Here is a 25,453-nt window from a genome sequence, read left to right as displayed (position 1 = left end):
CAAAACAGATAGTTTTGACGACGGTTGCGAGACAGCACTTGCTTATTCGTGAATGTTTCTGTGTCACAGAGCTATATATTTTCAACCGCAATCGATAGTGAAAATTTGGTAATTTTATTGACACATAAGAACTTTTACAGAAAATTTTAAGATTTACAAAATCCAGCCGTAAGCTTCAAAGGGGTCTAAAAATCCTGAGACTCATAAAGTTTCGGCCTAGTTTAAGCAGCTGTTTTACACGAGTGCAAAATTGTATCTTGCCGTCCACTAACGCTTACACTTGTTTAATGCGAGAGTAAGCCCCTGTTATCATGCTCGTTACGCTGCAACTTGCTGCGTTGCACTGTTTGGTTTCGACGTGGAGAGTAAGACAGCCGGTGAATTACTGGCACTTGAGGTATCCCATCTTAGGCCTCTAGGTTGGCAACGCATCTGCAATACCCTTGGTGTTGCTGATGTTTATGGGCGGTGGTGATCTCTTACCATCAGGAGACCCACTTGCTCGTTTGCCATCCAGAAGAATAATAAAAAAAAGCTCTCTAATAGCAGGAGCATGCTAGTTGATGCGGGGGTGGAAGGGGGAAAGGTAATAAGCAAGTGTGAATGCGTTTAATGAGCATGCTAGTAATGGTAGTGCTAAAAGTGAATTTGTTATAAATTAATTAATTTACTACCGTTGAATTTGCGAAAAGCCGTAACGGCCTCAGGGTAGAGTTGTGGATAACGCTCATTTTCGAGGCTTAAAGACTCGAGCCCTTAAGACTCCAGAGTCTTAAAGACTCGACTATATTTGACAATTAAATTGGCTTATTTTATGCGTATGGATGCAAGAAACCGTCGTTGCGGCCTATGAGTCGTTAAGCCACGAGAGTCTTTAAGCCTCGAAATGAGCGTTTTTCACAACACTACCACAGGGTTATTGAAGCAGTAGGCCGTGGATTTTGAGATTTTTGGCCTGAAAGCCGTAGAACACGGTAATTGCCGTGACAACACTGACATTGAACTGACAGGAGCATGCTATCAAAAGGCACGTGTAGCGGAATGTTTGTTTTGAGCATGCTTATTTAGGAGCATACTTAAAACTTATAAGCTTATAAGCATGCTAGTAACGAGCATGTGTAACATTAGCTTAAGACGAACAGTATGATACGAACTTCTTGTTTTATTTTACTAGCATGTCATTTTTTTGATTGAATTGTGTTCCAATGTATTCTTATTTTTTTATCAAATTTTATTTTAATCTGTGACTATTTAATTTTTTTTTAAGTACCAAATTTTTAACATTGTAATGGACATCACGCATTTATGGTTAATGACATGTGCTCCGTAATTGTCATATACATCGGAATAAAGAACCTTTAAATAGTTCATAATATGGCTCAAATTGTAATATACATGATGTGGATGTACATACATACTTTCTAAATAAATAAATAAACTTCAATTTCGTATTGAATTAATAGTAGCCCCCCCTGGTCTAGACGGCAAAGTTACCTAGTTATTGTTACGCCTCGACCCTTAGATATTGTGACCTCGTTTGATGTCACAACACTCACCAGTTTGTGCGGTTTGTCCTTCGAGAGCATTTCCAGATTGACCTTGAGCGGCACTTGGAACTGCGCGATGTTCAATACGGCGGTCACCAGAGGGCCTTTCACGTGGATGTCCAGCGGGGACGCGCTGTGCAAGCTCGGGGATATGTTCACCTGCGGTACAAAAAGGGAAATTTGAACTAGGGTAAATCGTCAATAACTTACCTAGGTGACTAGAGTTCATTTTTAGTGTAAGGTGGCAAGTTATTGAACGGTGGCCAGTAATTGACGAGTTACCCTTTTGACCGGCCGAATGTTCGGTTTAGGTTTCGGCATGTTTTCGCCAAGAAATTAATTTTTTTTTTGAACGCACTGTTTCTGGTGCCAAACTCCGAGGTCGACTCAATAGGAGCACCCAGCCGGTGCGCTGGGCAGCGCCGTCTAAAACTACTTACTAACCTCCAGCAACCAAGGCTTCAGATCCTCATCTAGCAGGACATCAACTCCAAACAGCTCGTAGCAATTATACCGCGAGGTGATATTGGCTTTGGTGAGAGAGCTGATGCTGGCTTCCCCGGAGATGATAGTCTTGACAACAAGGTCCTTCATGGAGTCCCAGAGAGCGTCCGTATCCACGCCTTTGTCGTTTTTCAGGTAATGGAACAGTGTTTGCAGTGTCCTGGGAAAGTTATTTTTAAAGTTAGCTGTGCGTGGAATTACGATTTTAATGCAGTACACCCGCACATTGGCCAAAAGTAATGAGTAATGACATAATGTGAATGTGCCTTAACTATTGCAAATGGCGTCAAATGTTATCGTGCTTTGACATATTTGTTGTAAAAAGATGAATAAGTTGACAACAAGCCATGGAGTTTTTTTTTGTTCAGTCGCCTTTAGGGCTAAAGACTTCTCCCTGGAGCTTATTACGGGGAGGAGAGGGTTGGAGGTGTTTCTTATTTACCTACCCACAGGGCGTTTGTGCACTACAAGACCGGACCGGAAAAAACGGTCCGGAATGGGGAAAAGTGCATAAAAGTGTCCGATTTTTTACGGTTCGATATGGAACGCCATAAATTTACATACTAATTCGTGCACTTTTCCCCATTCCGGACCGTTTCTTTCCGGTCCGGTCTTGTAGTGCACAAACGCCCACAGTCTTGCTTCAGCCAACTGCTGGAAAGCCGGGAGAGGAGCATGCACTCTCCCTTTAGGCAATGCGGGGTGACTGAGTCAGCCTTTTCTGTTGATTCCCATTGGTTACTTCCTTGACTGAGAGACAGAGCTGATGTTACCACCTATGCTCTCTACTTGTTTAGTAATCCGGGGTTAGTTTAGGAAATTTTGGGGCTACTTTCATAGATAAAAAATGGTTATACAAACTCAAACATTCATAACTCGACCGAGCAAATGAAATAAAAAGTTAGGTAATTTATGAATTTAAAGGGTAGGTATTTTACCACCAAAGACGTTCTAAAAAATTAAGGACATGGCGTAAAAACTATTTGTAATGAAGCTGATCTTACCACTTGTGTCCCTCGCAAGCCGCGAAGTCCTCGTTAGGAGTATAGTTCTTAGACAGTCTATTGATGGAGTAGTTAGTCAGGTGCATATAACGGTCGTTGAGGGAAGCCAATTCGTCATTATATTTCACTGGAAACAAAATATTGTGGTGTGAATGAAGCTGGGTTGACAGTCTCAAGTAAAATTAAGCGAGTAATAATACAATGCGGATCTTGAGTAATTTATCACGTCAGAACTAGGGCGCTCGTATGAATTTAATAGCATTGTGAAAACCCGGCTTATGCTACACTGATAGTTGGACTGATTATTTTAAGAAATCATACCGTAGACGTACGTTTTAGAACTACAAACTTGCTTTGCTACTTCATAACCACACATGCAGGACTGAGTAACAGCGGTGAAAATTAACTTTGCACTTGAGGTATCCCTCTTAGCCTCTAGGTTTGGCAACGTTCTGCAATACCCCTGGTGTTGCAGGTTTTATTGGGCGTGGTGATCTTTACCTCATGGAGACCCCTTGGCTAGTTGCCATCCAGTCGAATAAAAAAAACAAATCAATATCTTATGTTTACACCAAGACAAAATGGAGGGTAGACAAATAGGGTGTTACGTCTGTGCGATACAAATGTGTTTTAGTTAGCCGCTGCTGACAACTTTGCAAGGAATAGCTGGTGAAAACTAGAGCCATGTCTTAGTTACCTGAAGCAAACCTAGCCAGCCCGTCCTTGAACAGGTATATCCTGAGCGGGTGCACGGACGTGACGAGCACGTAAAGCCGCATGTCGAACTTGCTGCCGTTGATCAGGTACGGCTTGGACACGTAGCGTTGGACGACCACCGGCCGCTTCTTCGGGATCTGCGTCCAGCGCGAGACCACTTTGATGCCCGTGCCGCGCGCTGACGCTGGCTGAAAAAACGAAATAGATCTACTGTTTTTTTTTATTTGCCAATACAGTAAAACCAATGCCATGTAAAATTCAAATTCAAATTACGGATTTTCTGATATATCGGGGATCGGCAAGCGCAGTGTAGGACGTCCACCAACAATGCAAGCCGCTGCCAACTGAAGCAACCGGCTCTATGGGGGAGGCCTATGTCCATTTGGACATACCGAACCGGAGGCTTTAACCAGGTCATCTGTCCATCTCGTTGGTAGACTTTCTATGCTTCGCTTGCATCATCTAGAGATAATGATGATAATCTTGGGGCTCTTGCCAAGTTTCTTGCGGCGCATTTTTCTATTTCTTGTTTCTTTTCAAGTTTTTTACTTTGCTTACTTTGGGACTAGGTCAATTGGTGTCAATAAGTGTCCCGTAGTATAAAAAAGTGACATGTAAAAGAGTCATTAGTGGCCTATTTGCAGCATCATCATCATCATCATATTAGCCGTAGGACGTCCACTGTTGGACATAGGCCTCCCCCATAGACCTACAGTTGCTTCGATTGGTAGTGGCCCGCATCCACCTTAAACCCGCGGCAACAAAGTCATCCCTCCATCTCGTTGGTGGACGTCCTACGCTAACACAGAACGCACAGTTATTTGCAGAGTATACGACCCGGGACCTAAAGCTTCGTAAATTCGTAATTTATGTGCGGGTGTTGATCTTGCACTATATAGTGCACAAAGTACAAGTTTGGAAGTACCTCTAGAGTCCCCCAACGAGTCTTGCATAGTCAGAACAGAAGTGCCTCAGAAAAAAAAACTTACCGGTTTTATAATCCACTTTTCATTATTAGCTGCATACTTCTCCCAATCGTGCTTCAATAACTTCATATCATGCGGCAGCACGTACGACTTGGGCATGATACCGAACTCCTTCAGGCCGTATTTGTTGACCAGTTTCTGGAGGTTCCGCCAGAGACGGTCCTTGCGCCCGATTTGGAAGGTGCCGGGGAAATGGTTCATCTTCTGACCGTCCTTTATGGCTCGGAACATGAGGGACTTCATGTGTTTGCCCCATATGCCGACCCATTCTACTGTTTCTGTGAGGAAACAACAAGTGTTCCGTACAATACTTATTTCATAGTTTTAGGTCAACGAAGAATACCCTACAAATTTTGATTCCCATGAATCAAGGGCCGAAAGGGCCTTGAGTGTCGAAATATACGTTTTTGGAACATAAAAGTCTGTATCTTTTATACGTTAACTTAGAAATATTATTTTTTTCACAGCTTCAAGGGACTGTAGACTTATGTACCTATAATACTATTCAATGGAAAAAATCAATCGTGTAAACAAATGTGGCTACTGACATTGACACTTGACTGACGACTGGCTGACTGATTGACTGACGTTAGCTCTAGTGATGTGAATGCTCTTTAACATACTTCAATCAGCAGTAAATAATTATTTTGAATTTATTCATATTTCATTATTTAAGTATTTATTATTTGTATGTTTACAGCTATGATAAAATAGTAGCGAAATGAAAATACAAGTTTATTTATACCGCCTTATTTTTTTTAATAAATAACTTCTGTCCAATGGGGCAAAGAGTCAGAATGGCGGGTGTAAGGTGACCCGGGGCTATTGTAGCTGGGGGATATTGTATCTGAACCGTCTGATGGCGTCCTTACGACGCCATTTTCTTCTCGGCCATTTTACGTTGTGTTCGTCAGAAGACTATCTTCACACAACACACATAAACATGGCGAGCATGGCGTCGTATGGACGCCATTAGACGGCTCAGATACAATATCCCCCAGCTACAATAACCCCGGGTTACCATTATAAATATAAAAATAAGCTATACAAAAAACGGCTAGACGGACTTTGATGAAATTTGGTATGTAGATAGCTGAACATCTGGAATAACACAAAGGGCTACTTTTTATCCCGTTATTCCCACGAGATAGGGATAAAATCTCGAAATAACAACCGCTGGAGTCATGAAATTTGGCATGCTTGTTTTTAATAATGTCAATATTACGAATAAGTTAATAGGTATGCTTATGAATACGCTCTACAACCTGAACCAATAAAATTCCTCAATTTGCAGAGCCAGCCATAATTATTGGTAGGTAAGGTTGGTTCAGTCAAATAATTAATTTTGTAGGTACAGCACTAAATTTCCAGAGACTAGACCGACCATAGACCAACTTCGGTGAGGAAAAAATATCATGTCAATTTGACAAATATAACGGATTTTAGTCTTCCAATTAATTATATAAAATAAACATATTTACACGATTATTTAATGATAAAGTGATTGTTAAAAACAGTGGTGAGTTCATTGAGATGTGAATATGATCGGGATTGGCGTTCAAATGTAAGTAACTACGGAGTAATCGTGAAAAATTGCTTTGTTTACATGATTGATTTTTTCCATTGAATAGTACCGTATATGGTTTAATTTCAACTCGATATCCCCACGAGTTCCCGGGGTAAAAAGTCTTGATAGACCGACAAACGGGCGGACAACAAAGTGATCCTATAAATAAGGGTTCTATTTTTCCTTTTGAGTTACGGAACCCCTTAAAATGAGAGGCTAAGTCCATTCATTAGCATCATTATAAATTGTTAGCATCCCGACCCCCCAATGTATTGTAGCGCTAATAGTAATGGAACAATTTTAGTGGACTAATGTAAACAGAGCCTTAGAGCTATCCGCAGCCAAAGGCTTCCTGCGATCTATAATCATTATGTACATTTTAATATCGTAACCAGTTACTACAAAAAATTTAAAACAAAAAATTTAACCGACTACAAAAAACCATGAAAATAATTTTCTACCAGTCTGAAGTTGGTTGGTGCCTAAGCACGAGCCAGCAGGAGTGGACCTGTAGCCGTCTACCTCACCTAAGCACTATATGTTGGGATTCAATCACTCCTGCTGGCTCGTGCTGAGGCACCGACCGACTTCAGACTGATAGAAAATTATTTTCATGGTTTTTTTGTAGTCGGTTCAATTTTTTGTTATAAATTTTTTTTTCATGCTTTTTAGTGTAAATAATCTAAGATACAATAGTTTAATATCAACTGCTCGTCGCCTTTTACGAAAGATTGCTTCTTCCGATGCAGAGACGTTCATTATTGAGGAGTCCTGGTGCTGCACCACCCCTTTTACCATATGCATTACGAGGAGCATAAATTTCTTAGCAACTGTGTTAAAGTAATTAAAATTCAACCCGTGAAATACTTGTTATTGAGTAGTAACTCCGATGGACAACTGTGGTCTTCATCATAATGATGAAGATATATAGATATGAACTAATGTTCCACCTCACCAAACGATGATTTTCAAGAGCAAAAGCACGAGTAACTACTAAACATAACCAATTTATTACAGGTGTCCCTATAACATTTGAACAGTTCCCTCAATTTCCTTAAGATCCAATCATCAGATCCTGATTTGGTACTTATGGGACCTAATTGAAGACATTCCATTTTCATAGGTTCATAAATCACGGAGTCTGAGGTAACAAACATAAAAAAATACAACCGAATTGATAACCTCCTCCTTTTTTGAAGTTGGTTAAAAATGTAAGTTAAATGCACGCAGCACTTATCTCTCCCTTACCTTCCTGCGGGCACTCAGCTGTATCGCACTCGCTCTTGACCAATCTAAAGCCAGAATTGGTGAGCGTCTTCTTAACAACTATAGGCGTGATGGTAGTCAGCTTCCACTTTAGATGCTTCTGTATAGGCAATGGTATCCTTTGTGAGGGGGGCTCGTCGTGGCCCACGAATTTGAGGTAGGGGGGTACGCGGGGAAAGAGGGACTGGCGGAGGCATCCGGTCACGGAATCAGGTATAGAGGTAGGTGAATCTGAAAAAAATAAAATTATTTATAAATTTAGATAAAAAAATTTTCTGCTTTTCCACCAGAGAAGCGCGAGGATTGCAAAGAACGTGATCTCTGGTGGAAACACAGTCTAAAACTAGTTTTCGGTAATCGGTTTTCTTTCTTATTTGAATCATGAAGAAAACGAAGAAAAGCTACGAGTCCCGAGTGACATAACATTCTAGTTGTACTGTGACTAATAACTAACTAGATCTAAATAGATTAGGACTAAATACATAGATTAGAGGCATTATTTTACGAACTTCCGCCAGAAATTTGCTCAGTGCCTCAAACAAGTAATTCCAATACTAATATTTAATTTAAGTCACAACGCAGCTAAAAATAACTTATTTTGTTCAGCTCATCTATCTAAATACTCGTACAAAGGCAACTAACTATGTCGGTATTGCGGTTTCGATTTAAAACACGAAATCAACTCGATGTTCAAAACTAATTAACATGAAATTACATGAAAACTTTAACTTTACTCAACTTGCCTCGTTAAAAACTATATCGCGTGATTCAAAATACGCTAATATCTCTGCGCCCTGTTTGACCCAATTTTGTTTTGTTTTTAACTAGTCCATGTTTACTGCTTACAATAACCATAGCGTAATAATAACTAGTGGAGCAGTGGCAGCTTTGTGGTTTGATCTATGGCGTCTCAGAGGGTCGTGGATACGACCCCGGGCTCACACCTTTTGAGTGTTTTGGGATTTATGTTCGAAATTACTTTTGAAATTTACCGTGAGCTTTACGGTGAAGGAAAACATCGTACACACCCGCGAGGAAATTTAATGGTGTGTGTGAAGTTTCTAACTGCACTGGGCCCGCGTGTGAACTAAAGCTCAAGCCCTCCCATTCTAAGAAACTTGTGCCCTGCAGTGGAGCATGTATATCCCGAGCGATAATGATAATCAATAATAACTAGCAAAATTACTCGGCCGCCTATATAGTGCCGGCCTGAGCTGCGTCTGCCAAAACGCTAATTCGCTGGCTCCAGTCCTGATCTTCAGTAGGTACGGTCACGAGCGTTCATTTGGGATCCATTTCGTGAAAAAATCCTTTGAATTGTCATACAAATGACAGATATTTGATCTTAAGTGGGTCCCAAATTAACGCTCGTGACTGTACGTGCCAAGAGACAAAGAAGTGCGCTCACCACAGACGTAGCTAAGTTTTAATACAGCTGGAGGGGGTACAAGAAAACAAAACAGCTGGAAATATGATCAATTCAATATAAACGTAATATTTAAAACATTTCGGGAGGGGGGTTTGAACCTTCAAAACCCCCTTTGCGCCCACTAGTAGCGCTCACTAATAGAAATTATTACGCTATGTAACAACTAAGAAAATGATTATGAAGTTCACAACAAAGCGGAGGATAAGGGCGTTAAGGCTGGAGCCAAATGAGCGTAATTTTTCGAGTCGCGTGTCACGTAATTTTAACTGCATTAGGTTTCTTAAAAACCTGTTTGTCCATACGGCGACGAGAAATAAACTGACGCAAAATAGGATTTTTGTATGAAATCTTAGCTTGTGGGTATTAGTTGAATGATTTTAGTTATTTTTTATTTAATTCCTTATAGCTAACCATTCATGAACTTTACCAGTTATGATAACTTATGATCATCAGTTATTTGCACATAGTTTTAGAAAAAGTAGCGTCCGTTTCTTAATATTGGGTTAGCGGAAAAAATATTCCATTATTGGTTCCTGTCCATGACTGGTGCCCCCTATAGCTCAAATCTGGGCTCTACAGATAAAATAAACAGCGTTGTCGCAACCACTGTTTAGCAACACATGCTGAGTCTTTTTCGGTGACAATTGGTGTCACCACCATTACGGCGCAGGAATTTATAAATTACATTAGATGTAATATTGTTGTTTTCTTCTGTTAGGTGGTGGTACTTTTGGGACCGTAAATATAATATTTTTCTTTCTTTCAAACCAAATGAATCTCATTTTACGCGACTCACAAGTCAAAAAAATCACGCTCCTTTAGCCTCAACCTAATTTTAAAAAGGGCGTGAAGGAAACCTTTGCGGATCGCTGGTAATTTGAACGGGTTCGTCGTGAGCAAAGCGGTCATAAATAGCTTATCCTTTGAAGGCGTTTTCTCTGGAAATAATCACGAGGTTATCTGCTGACTAAATAGATATATCGATTTACCGATTATTTCCCTCTAATTTGTAAGTAAGCATATAAGGACTTGCCAGGAAGATTTATTATCCATACAGTATGAACCATACTGCAGATGATGGTAAGGAAAGGCTCCGATTGACCGTTTATGGCTCTCTTCTTCTGTGTACGTTAGAACTAATACAGACACACACATACACACAAGCGCATGCCAAATGTTGTGTGCGCTTGTTTTTGTTATTCATTTATCAGTTATTTATCTCTGTATGCCGTTTTACATAATGTTCAAGACCTCTCAAGATATATCCCATTTTATGTATAATTGAGTGTTTTTTGAGCACACAAACATTACAATGTATGGCGTACCAGGATGGAAACTTTATGCTACTAATGACATGTTGACATGTCATGTATTATCAAAGAAACCATAGCGAAATTGATTATGAAAACGTACCAACCTGGTACGCGATTCAGTTTCCTTAACTGTATTCGACGTTGGACTTTGTTTTATCCCGGTTATGCACTGGATATACTGTACTTCCCTCTTCATATATCAGAATAAAACGCATAGAAACAACAATCTTAAAAGAACATTCACATTCTTTGTCTCACAAATGTATACTTAGGGTTGCCATATGGAGAAATGAAATGTGGTATTGCTTTGGCGTAAATTGTAGCTAGAGCTTCAACAAAAAAAAAAGTCTGTAGCGGTACTTTATCCTATTTTAAATTGTTTTGAAGGAAATATTATTTATTTTGTTGACCTTTGTAATGAGTAATATCATGAAACACATTTATTTTTTCAATTAATGACGTCATTTCTAAAAATTCTGACATGTTACGACAATTAATCCCAACGTATGGCAAATTTACTATAGTAAAATTAGACCAACCTTTCGATAGAACTTTTTTCGGCGGCGCGACGACCCCGTTAGTTTTGGAGGGCAGCTTGGGCATGGTCTCGGAGACGTCATCGCTCTTAATAGTCTGCGGTGAGGGCATCTTTTCCAGCTTCAGCAACTCTAGGACCGTGTCTGTTTCCATCTGCCACGTGGCCTCGGCCATAGGGTCCGGGGAAGGCGAGCGGCTGAGAGCTCTGGAATATGATTGCAGTTTAAAAAACTAAAAACACGCTTTAGGGGCTGTTTCACCATCCATTGATTAGTGTTAACTGACGGTTAAATGTGATGCCGTCTCTATTTGTTTTGTTCGAATAGACGGAGACGCCATCACATTTAACCGTCAGTTAACACTAATCAATAGATGGTGAAACAGCCCCTTAATATGACATACATGGAACGCTACCTGCCTGACTGCACCATCGTCAGATAGGTTGATCGTAAAATTATAGTAGTCATCAGAGCTATGCAAAATTGCCAATTTTCGCTTTCTCATACTAAAAATCAATTCTATTTATATGTGACCAGAATTCATTTTAGTATAAGTTATTGAAGGGGCCGTAATTGACACCTTATACTAAAAATTAACTCTGTTTATATGTGACTAGAATTCATTTTTTGTGTAAGGTAAGGTGGTCAGTTATTGAACGGTGGCCAGTAATTGACGATTTAACCTAGACATTAAAAACTCACTTTTTTAAACCTTTTTTTGCTAAATATGAATGAATAAAAACACTTTAGTTACGAACGCTAAAAAGCTTAAAAGACGCAGTCTTTCGGTTTATAATCCATCTACACCTAGTGCATTCAAAATAAACTTACTCTTCAGACTCGAGATCAGCATGGTTGCAGTCGACCTTGTTGATGGACTTGACCTTTGGCACCTTGGCTTTGGCCTTGACCTTCTTCTTGACGGTCTTGACCGTTTTCTTGGGCACCGGCATCGAGGTGACCGAACTGACTGGCAACGCGGGGCTGACCGCCGGGCAAGTCGGCGTCGGGGTGTCTTGGCGGGACTGGAATTGCAAAAAAAAAACTCTAATTTGAAACTCGGAGGAACAAGTTCAGACGGGAGCACGAAGCACGTTTTAGCTTATTTTATACTACATTTTTCTTTCTTCGAGCTCATAATAACTTGACTTAAATATACCACACCCCTAGATCAAGAGAATGTCAACTCAAAATAATGCCCCATTTTGTTTTTTTCTTTTTCATTATTCTTATATTTGTGTCCCACTGCTGGGCAAAGGCCTCTCCTCTTGATTTTTCTTTATATTTTATGTACTTAATCTAAATAACAAGGCCTTAGACTATACTCGTAAAACCCACTTGTGGGCTATTAATGATCTTTGTTATTTCTACTAATCCATACTAATATTATAAATGCGAAAGTGGGTGTGTTTGTATGTTTGTCCGTCTTTCACGTCGAAACGGAGCGACGGATCGTCGCGATTTTTGGCATAGAGATAGTTTATGGGCCATAGGCTACTTTTTACCCTGGGAAAATACACACAGTACCACTACCATGAGTTTACAGTCACCGTACTCGATAGTAGTAAAATTCTCCATACAAATAATTTACGCCGTCGCTATCGAGTACGGTCACTGTAAACTCATGGTACAGTTCTCGAGGGAACAGCGCGCGATAACCGAACTCCACGCGGGCGAAGCCGCGGGCAAAAGCTAGTATTATTATAAATGAAAGGGTTTATGAGTGTGTATAATTTGTTATTATTTCACGCTAAAACAGCTAGACGGTGCAGCATGGTGGTGCGGTGGTGCGGTGGTTTTGCAGGTGGTAGGACCTTGTGCAAGGTCCGTCCGGATTGCTACCACCATCTTGCTCGCTAATCCTGCCGTGAAGCAGCAGTGCTTGCACTGTTGTGTTTCGGCGTGGAGAGTAAGACAGCCGGTGAAATTACTGGCACTTGAGGTATCCCATCTTAGGCCTCTAGGTTGGCAACGCATCTGCAATACCCCTGGTGTTGCAGATTTTTATGGGCGGTGGTGATCTCTTACCATCAGGAGACCTACTTGCTCGTTTGCAATCCAGACGAATAAAAAAAAAGACTGATTCGGATGAAATTTGGTAAATAGCTGGATCTCAAGAATAAAACTTGGGTTTTTTTTATCCCGACATCTCAATCGTCCAGAGATATGAAATTTTACACAGTTGTTATTCCTACAATTTTGATGAAGACGTTTAATTTTTGGGCATTCATAGGAAATAAGTGAAAACCCGGAGTTTCAATTTAAATGAAACACGCAAGCGAAGTCGCGAATAAAAGCTTCAACTCAATAATTCGAAAGGAAATAATCGCGACTTAGATCTGTTTAATCACGCTGTTTAGTCGCGATATATATATATATATATATATGCAGACAATTATACAACACAACAATAATTTATGATTTTAGAGGTAAACAACAAAACTAATTGCGTTGAACATTGGCAGAGGTAACACGGTATTGGCAGACAAATTTAGGACACTTCATTCCAGCAAAATAGCGAGCTTTAAAATAGGAGTAAAACGTATTCCAACGGTGTCAGATTTGCAAAAAAAAATTTGCAGTAGGCACGACATTTTATTCTCGTTTCGTCATCTTTTCGTTATTAAACATGAAATAATATTAATTGTGATGTAACTATGATCCATGAAGGTGAAAATAAAAAATATTATTATAAATTTAGCCGACGTCGATATAAAAAAAATGCTAAATAAAAAAAAAACTTCCAGCTCTGGACTTACCGTTCAATAATTACCACATTAACTCAAATCCATATACATATAATATATCGTACCACTTGCACTAAACATGTTTAAGTTTATTAATTTAGCAATCGGGGCAATAGAGGCTTGAAATGGCAATCGACTAGGTCAATCAACGACGCATATACACTTGTTTTCAATAACCTCAAATATCACGCTTGTACTATCACATTTAGATAAAAAAACACATGTGTATATGCCAGAGATAAGATTGGAAGAGACCACAATCAGGCTGTTTTATCCAGCCGCTTACTTCAGAAAACCATTTTTGAGACACACTTTTAATAGGTACAAGTATGGTGTAATGTTTTCCACTAAGTATCAAAGCACTGCTACAGAAATCGACCTTGAAATTATCGCGTATTTTATTAGAGTAAAATCAACCAATAGCGCTAATAGGAGCACGTGTTCCTTCAACAGCTGACGAGACGACCACGAGGTTGGCAACGGTGTAATAAAAAAAACTCACTTTTTCAACTATCAACGTAATGACCGCCATCTCGCTCAGGTATTACGGACTAATATCGCGGATACTGAAACAGTTGAGCGGCGCAAAGCGTTGCAAGACACATCGGTGTACTGAGAAACGTGTTATTTTTTTAACCGTCTCCTGGGCACTGCACCCGCCACCTGAGAGACTGAAGTTATGCCTGGATGGAGCATCGACGTTCAGAAATAAACCACGTATGTATTTGTGAGTCAGGAATCCAACCCACTGGAGATTTCACGAACGAATTTGGCAAGCATTACTGTTAAATTATTCAAAAAAAACTCATTGTTACATTTACACCTTGCACACACTCGTTGCCGCTTCAAATATAACTCCGCAAACATGTCAAGGTTGACTGATAGGTCAACATTCCGATCCGGCATGCCATCAAAAAACACCCACCGAACTATAAAAGATATTTTTTTTAATTTAGTGCAATTTAATTTGACGTTAGATCGGGTGTTTTATGGTGGCGCGGATAAAGACCCGTTAACACAGTCCCGTGGTAACGGCGATAATGCATCGTATTGACATTTCGCTTGTTTGGCACAATGCCAGTATGAATTGAAGTCACAATAAAATCTAAGGGGACCGAATTAACTAAGACAATAGGACGAAGCTAACTGAGACGTAACCATTTGGTTCAGGATGACTCACTTCGATTTTATACAGGTTTATATTAGGAAAAGTATGGCGTTAACTTCGGTTGCGAACGAAGGAAAATTGGTGGGCGTCGCACCCAGGAAGGCAAAGTTTTAACTTGGCAAGCTTTGCCTAGAAACGGGGTCAAAGGGACGTTGACCAACGTGAGCTCAGGTTAAAGTATTTATAAAGGAATATTTTTACCCTAGGTCACATGCCTTGCGGGTAATTAGGTTATAAGGGAGGGGACAGTATTGTGCGCGATGTTAATACATATATCAAGTTGCGACATTATAAATATTTATTTGGGGCATTAGAACAAGTTTTACGCCACTAAGTTGGAATTGATTGATGCCTTGTTGCTATTGGGAATTAGTCATGGACTCATGGTAGTATAATTAGTCGGGAGGAAACTACTTCGGTGTGGAGTGAGTCAGTTTGTTGTCATAATTTTTTCAAGTTGATGACGACCTGTATGGATGTCACTGCGCATATGAAATCTACGTCCACCTAGAGAAACGCCGTAACCGAGTTACTGACTGTACTGACTGATAGACCACGCAACGCACAGCTTAGATTAGACCATTGGAGCTACAAGCAGAATTTTAACTAGGTATATCTAGAGTTTTATAAAAGAAAGGAGTTTTAGAAATCCCTACAAGAAATTTTATTACTAGTACGTGCACAAAAATCAGTAGGTTTGCATGGAAGTGGCGACAGAGCGTTATTTGGTTCAGAATGTTAAAGAAGCTTATAAAGTTTTTTCTGCAACAAACTTCGCAATACTACCTAAAAAATGAGACAGTAGGTACCTTATGCGTCTTGTAAAAACAAGCAATATATCAGCTGAGCAAGGATATAGCGCGAAAGTAAAGATATTTGCACAACGTATAATCTTTTAAACAGACGCAATGCGCTATTGCGGTAGGTATTACTAGTATATTGATTATGGATTCTCCGATGCTATCTCTGAATAACTTCACAGCCATTCAACCATATTACAACATTTGTTGCATTTATTTAATGATTGAGGAATAGAAAGCTTTTGGGTAGCTTCTTGGGTATTTTTTTTTATTTAGTCCGTCAGTTAGATAATCAGAAATTAATGGCTCCTTATTTTTTCTTTTGTCAATCAAACAAAAAATTACAGAGATAAAGCGCGTCAAAGTTTGGGAGTGAGGGCCAGAGGCCAGTGACGTCACGTCGTGCTAAAGTGTCGTACCCATGATGCCACACAGAACTTAGGCCGGCTACACATCTTCATCATTTTTTGTTTAATTGGCAAAAGTAAAAAATGAGTATCGTATTTTCTGATAATCTAAGGGCCAGTACAGACGGACAGCAATTCAACTGCAACGTAACCGCAACTGCCGACTGCTCATACATTTTTACCGCAGTCAGCGTCCAGTTGTATGTGAAATGAAATGAAATGAAATTTATTTATTTGCTTTAAATGTAGTACATTACACGATGTTCAATGATTTATGAGTCTCATACATTCAAACTTTATAAGTCATGCAAATATTGAGATTTACTATATTTATAACAAAATACTACTACTACTCTAATATTATGTCCATTTGTTTAGTTCCATCTATTATAAGGACATTTTGCAACAAAAATGTCCTTGCAACAAAAATGTGCCGACTGCTATGCTGGAACTGTAATGAAAAACGTATGGGCAGTTGACAGTAACGTTGCAGTTGGAATGCAGTCCATCTGTATTGGCCCTAACTTACAGACTAAGAATTTTTAAGGACACTCATATCGCACTCACTTTACGACAGAGCCGTTTAAATATTTTTTTAAACGAACACATGACGCCTGATTTCTTCCCACCGCAATTCACTTGATACTGGGCCGTCATCACTGTAAACTATTTCAATAGTCCACTGAGACGGTCCTCTATTTAGTCACTAGTCCACACATGGTCACCTCTCGCACCACACGTTCACGACACATAAAACCGTACGTCGTCACCCGAAAATATCCACGTAAGATTCCTAAACTTCCGCGATGCGATAGATTGTGTAAACAATTTAGTTTTGCGTGAAATAACGGCTATAAATCACGACGCGAGGGCTAAGCTCGCCCGATAACAGTTGAATAGTCCGCGGAAAAGATTATCAAGTTTATGAACCATGATACATGTTTTTGTATGATATTATGAGACAATTAAAGCGTGTTAAGCTGAGGACTGATAACGCACTAATTAACTAAACCTCTTTGCATATGTTATAATAATGTCGTAATTTACTACAGGGTGTGGTCAAATGTCAGGGGCAGATCACACCCTGGCGTCAGAAAAAGCGATAGGGTAGCAGTAACACACCTATTTTTTTTAATCACTGTTTTAATGAGACAGTTACTCATACTCTTTTATTGGTAAAATCGTTACTACATGCCATTTTGTTGAACCATCAATCAATCTCAAGCCTCAACATTAACTAGATTTAATATTTAAATAACAAAAATAGACGTTTAGTTGCTTTCAAACAAATCAACAATCAATTAAGTTGGCAAGTGACGTCACAGCACACTATTGTCATACAAAATCTATAGGCGAATCGCGTTTTGACACTTCGAATAAGTACGCAAATTGATTAGCGACGTCAAATACCCTATAGCTATTTTTGTCTCGCTCTTTTTTTGGCACTGAACTGATTGTGTACCTTAGCACTGTTGCTTAACAGCTGGGCCAGCACCTGGGCGGGCATAGTGCCGGATGAGTCATAAATCATAACCTCAATTCTGAGCGGGATGATCAGACCGCCTAGCACAGTGCCAAGTGAAGCTGATGAAAAATCAGCAAATTAATGTCTACATATAAGGTCACAAGCAGGGAGCGAAACTTTGATGCCGGTGACGTCATTATGACGCAAATTGACATAGGTATAGCGTGTTTTTATAAATAAGTACTGGCCGTCTCAAGTGTAAATAAAATATCCGTAAACTAAAGAGGCCAATAAGTTGTTAGTGATATAATCTAGATAAAATCTAGATAAAAACACTCTGTATGAAGCTTGACGTCATACGGCTGTCACCGGCATCAAAGTTTCGCTCCCTGGTCACAAGCTAGGTGCTTGCAGTCGCTAAACATCTAAAAAAGCTATAATTAAACGGAACCCTGTATTTATACGATGGCTAAAAAATATTATAGTCTTCAATAATAAAGTGCGACTAAGATTTAATGAACGTGGCATAAAATGGAACCAAGCAACGCCAATCTTGAACAATTTTCCTTTTACATTTCGCAGTGTTTCGTCGCTGTTTCTGCTGTTTTGTTCGTGGTTTGAGATTAAAACACTAATAATTATAAAGCCAATAATAATACTTAAGTAATATAATATAATAAAGCGCTTTCGTGCAAATATCAGTATCATCAGTCATCATCGCACAACACATCTATGGTGGAAACAGCTGAGCGGAGCCAGAATAGGTAAATGAAGCGTTTCTATTGGTTCATGAAAAACACATTCCTTACAACGCATCCTCGCACATCTCTGGTAGAAACGCAGCTTCAAGACATGACCTTATTCGACTATGCCGCATTGGTAATGTATGCTTTTCGGTAAAACTCTCCGCATTCCAGAAAGGTAACAGGTTGCGAGTCGCGCGTTGTATTTCCCCAGAGTAATATCTTGTAAAAAATGTTCCGTAAATGCGAGACAAATTTTCATCACAGACTGCTTGAAAAGTCGGCCGGGTTAAATATTAATTTAAGCAGCTATAGGTGGTTTTCCACCGGCGAGGCGAGACGAGACGTGACGAGGCGAGACGAGAATTGAAATTTGTATGGCAGCGCCCGCGGCGGCTCGCGGCGGGCGCGCGAGACCGCATACAAATTTCAATTCTCGCCTCGTCTCGTCTCGCGCCGGTGGAAAATCACCAGACCGGTACTCGCGGAACGCAAGTGTATCGGTGACCGATTATGAGCCAACAGTCCAAAATAAGGACCTATCTTGGGGAACTGACCAATGAGATCCAACTTCGATAATTATATCTTTTATGAATAAAGTTACTGGCAGGTCTGGATGGGACTAAAGACGCGCGACTAAGCACTTACTCAATAAAAAAAATGAAGTACTATATGAAAAAACACGAATTTGGAGTTCAGAAGAATTGGAAATTGGCTAAATTTGCCACTTACGCGGAAATTCCAATGCTAGTTTCGCGGAAGTGCACTAATCCCGACGATTTTTCAGTGTGTACTTAGTCATTTTCATAGAACTTAGTACACTTTTAATTCATAGGAGTAAATAACGAATGCGAGGACAATTCAGTTAGAAACTAACAAACAGACATTATTAGTTCTTCAAAAACTAGAAAACCGTGACCAATTTTATAAATTAATCTCTACTTACCTACTTATTAATAACATAGTGTGTTAATCGATTTGGTTTTATCACCAGTACCGGGGAAACCTGAAGTGTTCTGAGCCTTAAGTAGCTTATTTGCACAGGGCTTCATCTTAAACACACATTGTATCTAGCCTAAGCTCAGTATAGATATTAATAGATAAGTATAGTCAAATTATCTGTATAAAATAGATAACATTGTTAAAAAATCACGCATACATATGATAATAAATTGTGAAATTTGGAATGTTATAGAGTTGTTTCGCCGGTTTCTTTTGACGAGTGTCTCAAATAACTTTCTTTCTCAATAACATTTATTTATAAATCTGATTCGATTTTGATACAACTTACCAAGCCCCCACCTTTCCTCTGTACCTAGTTTTCCTAAATCTACATTTATATAATAATATAAATGATAATATATATATGAGAGATCTGTTAAACTTAAACTCACAATTTGTTAAGAATCAAAATTTAGATTCCCCCTCCTTTTCGGGGCCCTTCGTAGATAAGGAATAGCTTACGATATTGCAAAATAATCTAGACGTCTGGAACAATAGACCTATTTATATGTTACAGCAGTTTTAGGTTACCTAATAAAACCTAGCACCGGCACATAAAAGCGCTAGTCTATAAACACTGAACATGAAATGTTTTAGCGATTTATAGACATTCAGATTGTAGATAGTACATTCGAGTTAAATGTACTTTGCGAAATACTGAAGAATAGTTAACATATAAATTCTAGAGGTGTTACCTCGCCATTAGGCTGCGAACTAGAGCCAGTGGGCAGTGTGGGCAAGGCATCTAAAGCAACTAAATTGTTCAACGGGCCGCAGCGTAAATTTATTGATTTCTCCATAAATCAAAAATGGTTGAAAACTCATCAAATTATACCACGCTGACCACTCATAAAAGCTTGGCGACTCACAGGTTGAGTATAGTGGAGACCACGTTTTTTAAACGCGCCTTCGACGCGGGCTTTTCTTTCCATAGAAAAGCCAGCCATACAACTCGCGTGCGCATCGCGTTTGTACTGACATAAACGCGCGTCGATGGCGCGTTTAACAGACGCGGTGTGCAAAGGCCCTAAAGGCTAAACCAGGAATCACCAAATGGCGGACCACAATCCGGATCCGGAACGCCGATCTAGTTTGTGATGACATGGTTTACCGGGTTTACTGTTTTGGCGAAAATAATTTAGAAAAATTAATGATGATGATTGGCATTCCTTAATTTAGCAAGCAAACAACCAAGCAAGCCATTCATATTTTCCATTCTGTTACAAAAAAAAACCTATCATCGAATCGAATAACTGATATACCTACCTTATGTATAAAAATTTGCCAAATGTTATATGACTATTTGTTATTTGCCTACATAATTGTTTGCCACATAAAAATGTGATGAAGTAAAATTTTACAATATAAAAATGTTGCGAAATAAGAAAAATGCGAAGTAAAGTTATGCCAAGGATTGGTTTGCCAAATGAACCTTCGGCGAAAGGTTGGTTGCTAAGTGAAATTTGGCGAAACATATTTCGCCGAAAAGGCAGTACACCGGTTTACCGAGTACGTAATTTAATAATTCACTTTTTTGTTACTTTTGTAGATTTCATTTGCTTATTTAATAAACTCGAATAGAAACAGAACACGATGGTAATTCTATTTGAAATACCGACCGGACCCTTGAAAAAGCTAATAGGTGATCAATAGGCATTGGAAACTCACCACGTCATCCCCATGTCTCTCGTTGTTGATAGCCGTGGTCCTCAGCAGATGCATGTTGTGGGTCTCTTCCTTGGGGCTGAGGGGTCGCTCCTTGCAGGCGCATCGTCTGGGCACGACGGGGCTTTTGGTCCGTGGCGTGGTCCCGAGTGTGGCGAGGGCTGTACCGTACGAGTATCCGGTGCCGGAGTTGTCTTTGGCGCGCTTGGTCGTGTTTGAGACGTAGAGGCGACTGAAAGAGAGTGCTTTATGTTATTGTATTCGTTTATTTGTTTGACGGAGAAAAGTTCTCGAGTGGAGACCGAGCATCTGCAAGCGCCGCGTAGGACGTCCACCAACGAGATGGACGGATGACCTGGTTAAAGCCGCGGGTTCACGGTGGATGCAAGCCGCTGCCAACTGAAGCAACTGGAGGTCTATGGGGGAGGCCTATGTCCAACAGTGGACGTCCTAAAGCTGAGATGATGATGAAGATGATGATGATTTGTTTGACTTTCATGTGGTGCTTTTAATGGGAGCTAGAAATTAAAATATAAAACAAACGCACTTGCTTAGAATATCTGGTGCAAAGGTTCTATCGTCTTTCAACAAGGTAATGCGATAAGTGTGATGGGCACTTTTGCGCCGGGAATGATACTGGGTGGGTTAGTCAGTTAAGGTAGGTATACTGAAGCAGTATTTGTTTTTTTTAAAAGCAGCAGTAAAGTACCTGTAATATATATACTTTTTTGTTTTGTAATTATTTATAAACAGTAAACAAACGAATGAACATAACATTCAGATTACGATTTAGATATAAATTCTTCACTTATCTAGAATACCGATGCTATTTTTTTAGCTACGAATCTAATCTTGTCTATGCTTTATGATTGAACGTAACATACAATACGTCCCGACTCCAGTAAATCAAACCGATCGTCCATTATATAAACTATATGTATACCTAAGTGCAGTTTGGAGTTTGACACAGTCAACTCCCTGCCTGATAATTTAAATAATAATAATAGAATAGTTTAGAGTCAGTCAAATTATGCAACTTTTTAGCTCTATCTTTCTTGCACCATTGAAATGAAGCTTTAGCAACATACATTTACGAACATATATTGACAAAATCCGAACAATTCTCAAACTTGTTTATATTTTGGCTTCCAATGAACAATACACAATTTGCCCAGACATTGCAAGTGACGTTCACGCATAAATAGGTTCCAACTGAAATGATAGTGTAGGTAGGAGGAATGTCAACTTTATGAGATCTGTCATTAAAACTCATATTACAACCTGGCAATTTTAGATAGAACTTTTTCACTCTCTAATCGACTGTACCACACGTATACAGCAGTGACGTTACTATATTTACCTCATCATCATTCATTTTTTGTATGAAGAACCAAATTCACTTTAAACTTAGACACATGTTTTGAGTATTTTACGCGTAATTTGAACTATTGCGAGATACAATGTCACACGACCAGCCTGATTAGTGTAATCATTTTTTTTTTCCTTTGGCTATGTCTATAGGTAATCAAATTATGTCATAATGTTTACTTTATTTTTTAATTACCCTTTCATTTTTTCATACAATGTAGGTAGTACCTGGCAAAACATAAATGATCTGTTTGAATTTTTCGTCTTTTTTTATTTTAACCCAGTAGAGTCAGAGATAAAAGGGAGAATGGTAACCATTTACTGCTTATTTTCTTCAATAACTTTTAATTTGATATGTCACACGATTGTTTTAGTTTGTAATTTAATTTTTATTTTCCATGGTTAAAATTGATTTTTATATATGATGTACCAAATTTCAACTCGGTTCACTAATTTCGGAGCAATTTGGCTTTGAGAGACTGACAAACTGACAGTCAATGGAATAATCTTACAAGGGTAAGTATCGTTTTTTTACAAAACAAAATCAAATTGTGTAACATATAATTTCATACAATAAAAAAAGATTAATTGTTAGTAGTGTAGGTACTTATTATCAGATTAAATCATTTTTTTTTATCAGTGAATGCAATGCACTTAACCAAGCAATTTAGATCCTATCATAAATAAGCAATTAACTTAAATTAACAATTAAGATGCAATTAAGTAACATCATGTTTTGTGCCAGGCTGTCGGGCCCTATACCACGAAGTGCAAAACTCGAACTTCGTATGTTGCTGTCCCGCTGACGCTTATGTCATTTAATACGCGAGTGAAAGGGACGGTGCGATACGAACTTCGATTTGCGAGTTTCGTAGTAGCCCCTCTGGCACATGTCCATACAGAGGAAGTTGCGAGCACAGCAAGTTTAACCACAGCAGCATAATGTACCATCAGCCAAATATGTGGTCTACCACCTTAGTTTTTTTTTTTTTTTTTTTGTTGAGGCTTTGAACACTCCAGGAGATCATGTCAGCCTCATGGGTGATTGCTCATTTTCCCCACGCAAGGGACATATTACACCCTAAAGTTGATAATCGTTTGCATATCAGGTTGTCGCAGGTGGTAGGACCTTGTGCAAGGTCCGCCCGGATTGCTACCACCATCTCGCTCGCTAATCCTGCCGTGAAGCAGCAGTGCCCGTGAAATTACTGGCACTTGAGGTATCCCATCTTAGGCCTCTAGGTTGGCAACGCATCTGCAATCCCCCTGGTGTTGCAGGTGTCTATGGGCGGTGGTGATCTCTTACAATCAGGAGACCCACTTGCTTGTTTGCCATCCAGTCGAATAAAAATAAAAAAAACTATAATGCCAATAGTCGTGTCTGTCAACTTGAAAGTTCGACTTTAGCGACATATTTATTTATTTTGATAGGAACTTGTTTAAAAATTGATAGAACAGAAAACTCATCTGGCTGATGGTACAGTAGGCGATCTGCTTTGTCATGGCGCAAAATGCCGATAATTGTCTGTCTAGACATTAAATACCTATGTCATGTCAGAGTTGTCTAAAGCTGTTAAAAAAAAAAAGTATAAGCTTTTTGATTTGACTGTACTTTATACATCCTAGCAATTGAATTTAAATTCGGGGATTTCGTAAAAAATCCAGTGAGCGTTTCCAAAATTACATCGTGAATTTCATATCTCTTAACCTGTCAGTTAAGATTTCAGGATTAGAGAGAAAGGCTAAAACGGCAGTGACAGATGGCATAGAGCTCCTATGTAAACCATATGGTACGGAATTGATGACACTTGCGAGGAATAAGTGCTAAGATATGTAGCAAGAGTCATTCAATTTTAAATAAAAAACAAAAGATATCTGGTACAACACAATACAGAAAAAAAAATTCTGGATGCCCTGGTTTGATTGTGCCAGCCTCCCCAAGGATTTACTTGTGTGGGCGTTTCGAATGCGGTCAGGTCATGTTCCATTAAATACATTTTTAAATATGATGAAAGTATCCCCAATGTTACCACCTTCTGTTTTGTTTTATTAAAAATTTATTTACATGTCTTTTGTTTGCTTTTGTGTAGTTTGTTTTCATTATTGTTACCTATTATTTTATTTTTTATTTGGGTTTGAATTTTTACTTTTGATATTTAAATTTTGTTACTTTTTGTTTGTTTCGTTTTTTGTTTATTTTTTGTGAATTTTTGTCGCCTTCCGTGAAGTCGCCAAGCGGTCACAGGGGAAGACCAACGTTGGCCTCTACGGCCAACACTATGCTGAGCTGAGACCGCTTCGCGATATCGCAAATACCTACTTACTACGTACTTGATACTTGTTTTTTTTTGTGTTTTATGTAATTTGCAAAGTGCAAATAAATATTTCTATTTTAATGTGCACGGATTGTAATAAGATTATGGACTTAGTTCCTTTTTTTAGTGGGGTGTGTATTGACTAAGGATAGACGTGAGAGGTATTTGAGTGATTTGGACCTGTTCAATGGTGCAGTGAATATTATTTTCAGTGGTCCGGTATTGGAAGATGCAGTATGAATTTACAGGTTCATCAAGCACTCCTTTGCAGCCAGATAATCTGGACATCGCAATAGAAGTGTTTGATGAATGTGGCCATCAATTCTTTCAATGAGGCTGGCATAGTCACAAAGGTACAGTTAAGCCTCGAAAAAAAAAAAAGATTTCAGGATTCTATTCCAAGCTCATGGGAATATTGGGATAAAAAGTAGACATTCATGTATGCATGAATTTCAAATTTCAAATTTTGAAATTAAAAGCGATATTAAAAGGATCAGCAATATGCCCTGGCCTGTCTTGAAACTGCATTTTTTATATTATTCATGCAGTAGGATGTTGACAGAGCAATGTTCTGCACACATACATCTATTGCTGAGTGGGGACCTATTTAGCATCATGTATGTCTTGTCTTGTATTTGTTCTATGTTTGTTTTTATGGCATTAAATAAATGTATTTTATTTCTTTCTTTTTTTTCCCAATTGGTTTAACAATGTATCTAAAGTTTAAATCTGAATGTTTGGCATGTGGCAACATAAAACTTATTCGGAAGCACATTGTGTTGGTACCATCTCAGGTCTCTGACAGAATATCAGCTCTGTGGCCACCCATAGCCTCAGCACATGCTGAGTCAGTGCCTATTTTCCACATCATCATCATCATCATCTAAAGTTGCTCAGTCGCGTA

General features: G+C 39.1%; 1 protein-coding gene across 9 annotated transcripts in view; it reads right to left on the bottom strand.

Moving 5' to 3' along the window:
- LOC141439240 (tubulin monoglutamylase TTLL4-like) overlaps window positions 1-25,453 on the bottom strand; it is a 39,530-nt gene that overhangs the window by 12,394 nt on the left and 1,683 nt on the right. For 4 of the 9 annotated variants that reach the window (XM_074103447.1, XM_074103449.1, XM_074103445.1 and 1 more), the window contains exons 3-12: window positions 20,870-21,098; window positions 11,701-11,894; window positions 10,873-11,075; window positions 9,878-9,958; window positions 7,574-7,822; window positions 4,762-5,036; window positions 3,753-3,960; window positions 3,056-3,182; window positions 1,992-2,211; window positions 1,557-1,706 (exon numbers count right to left, since the gene is read on the bottom strand). In XM_074103447.1, the coding sequence (XP_073959548.1) occupies window positions 1,557-1,706; window positions 1,992-2,211; window positions 3,056-3,182; window positions 3,753-3,960; window positions 4,762-5,036; window positions 7,574-7,822; window positions 9,878-9,958; window positions 10,873-11,075; window positions 11,701-11,894; window positions 20,870-21,098 (1,936 nt within the window). Of the gene's footprint in view, window positions 1-1,556; window positions 1,707-1,991; window positions 2,212-3,055; window positions 3,183-3,752; window positions 3,961-4,761; window positions 5,037-7,573; window positions 7,823-9,877; window positions 9,959-10,872; window positions 11,076-11,700; window positions 11,895-13,628; window positions 14,035-14,118; window positions 14,626-16,558; window positions 16,866-20,869; window positions 21,099-22,226; window positions 22,331-25,453 lie in introns of those variants that run through there. The other 5 variants (XM_074103450.1, XM_074103451.1, XM_074103452.1 and 2 more) reach the window with 5 other exon arrangements.

This window comes from Choristoneura fumiferana, chromosome 20, assembly GCF_025370935.1.
Source record: "Choristoneura fumiferana chromosome 20, NRCan_CFum_1, whole genome shotgun sequence".
NCBI classification, from domain to species: Eukaryota; Metazoa; Arthropoda; class Insecta; order Lepidoptera; family Tortricidae; genus Choristoneura; species Choristoneura fumiferana.
Note: the sequence above shows the minus strand (reverse complement) of the source record. Positions and strands in the feature narration are given on the sequence as shown.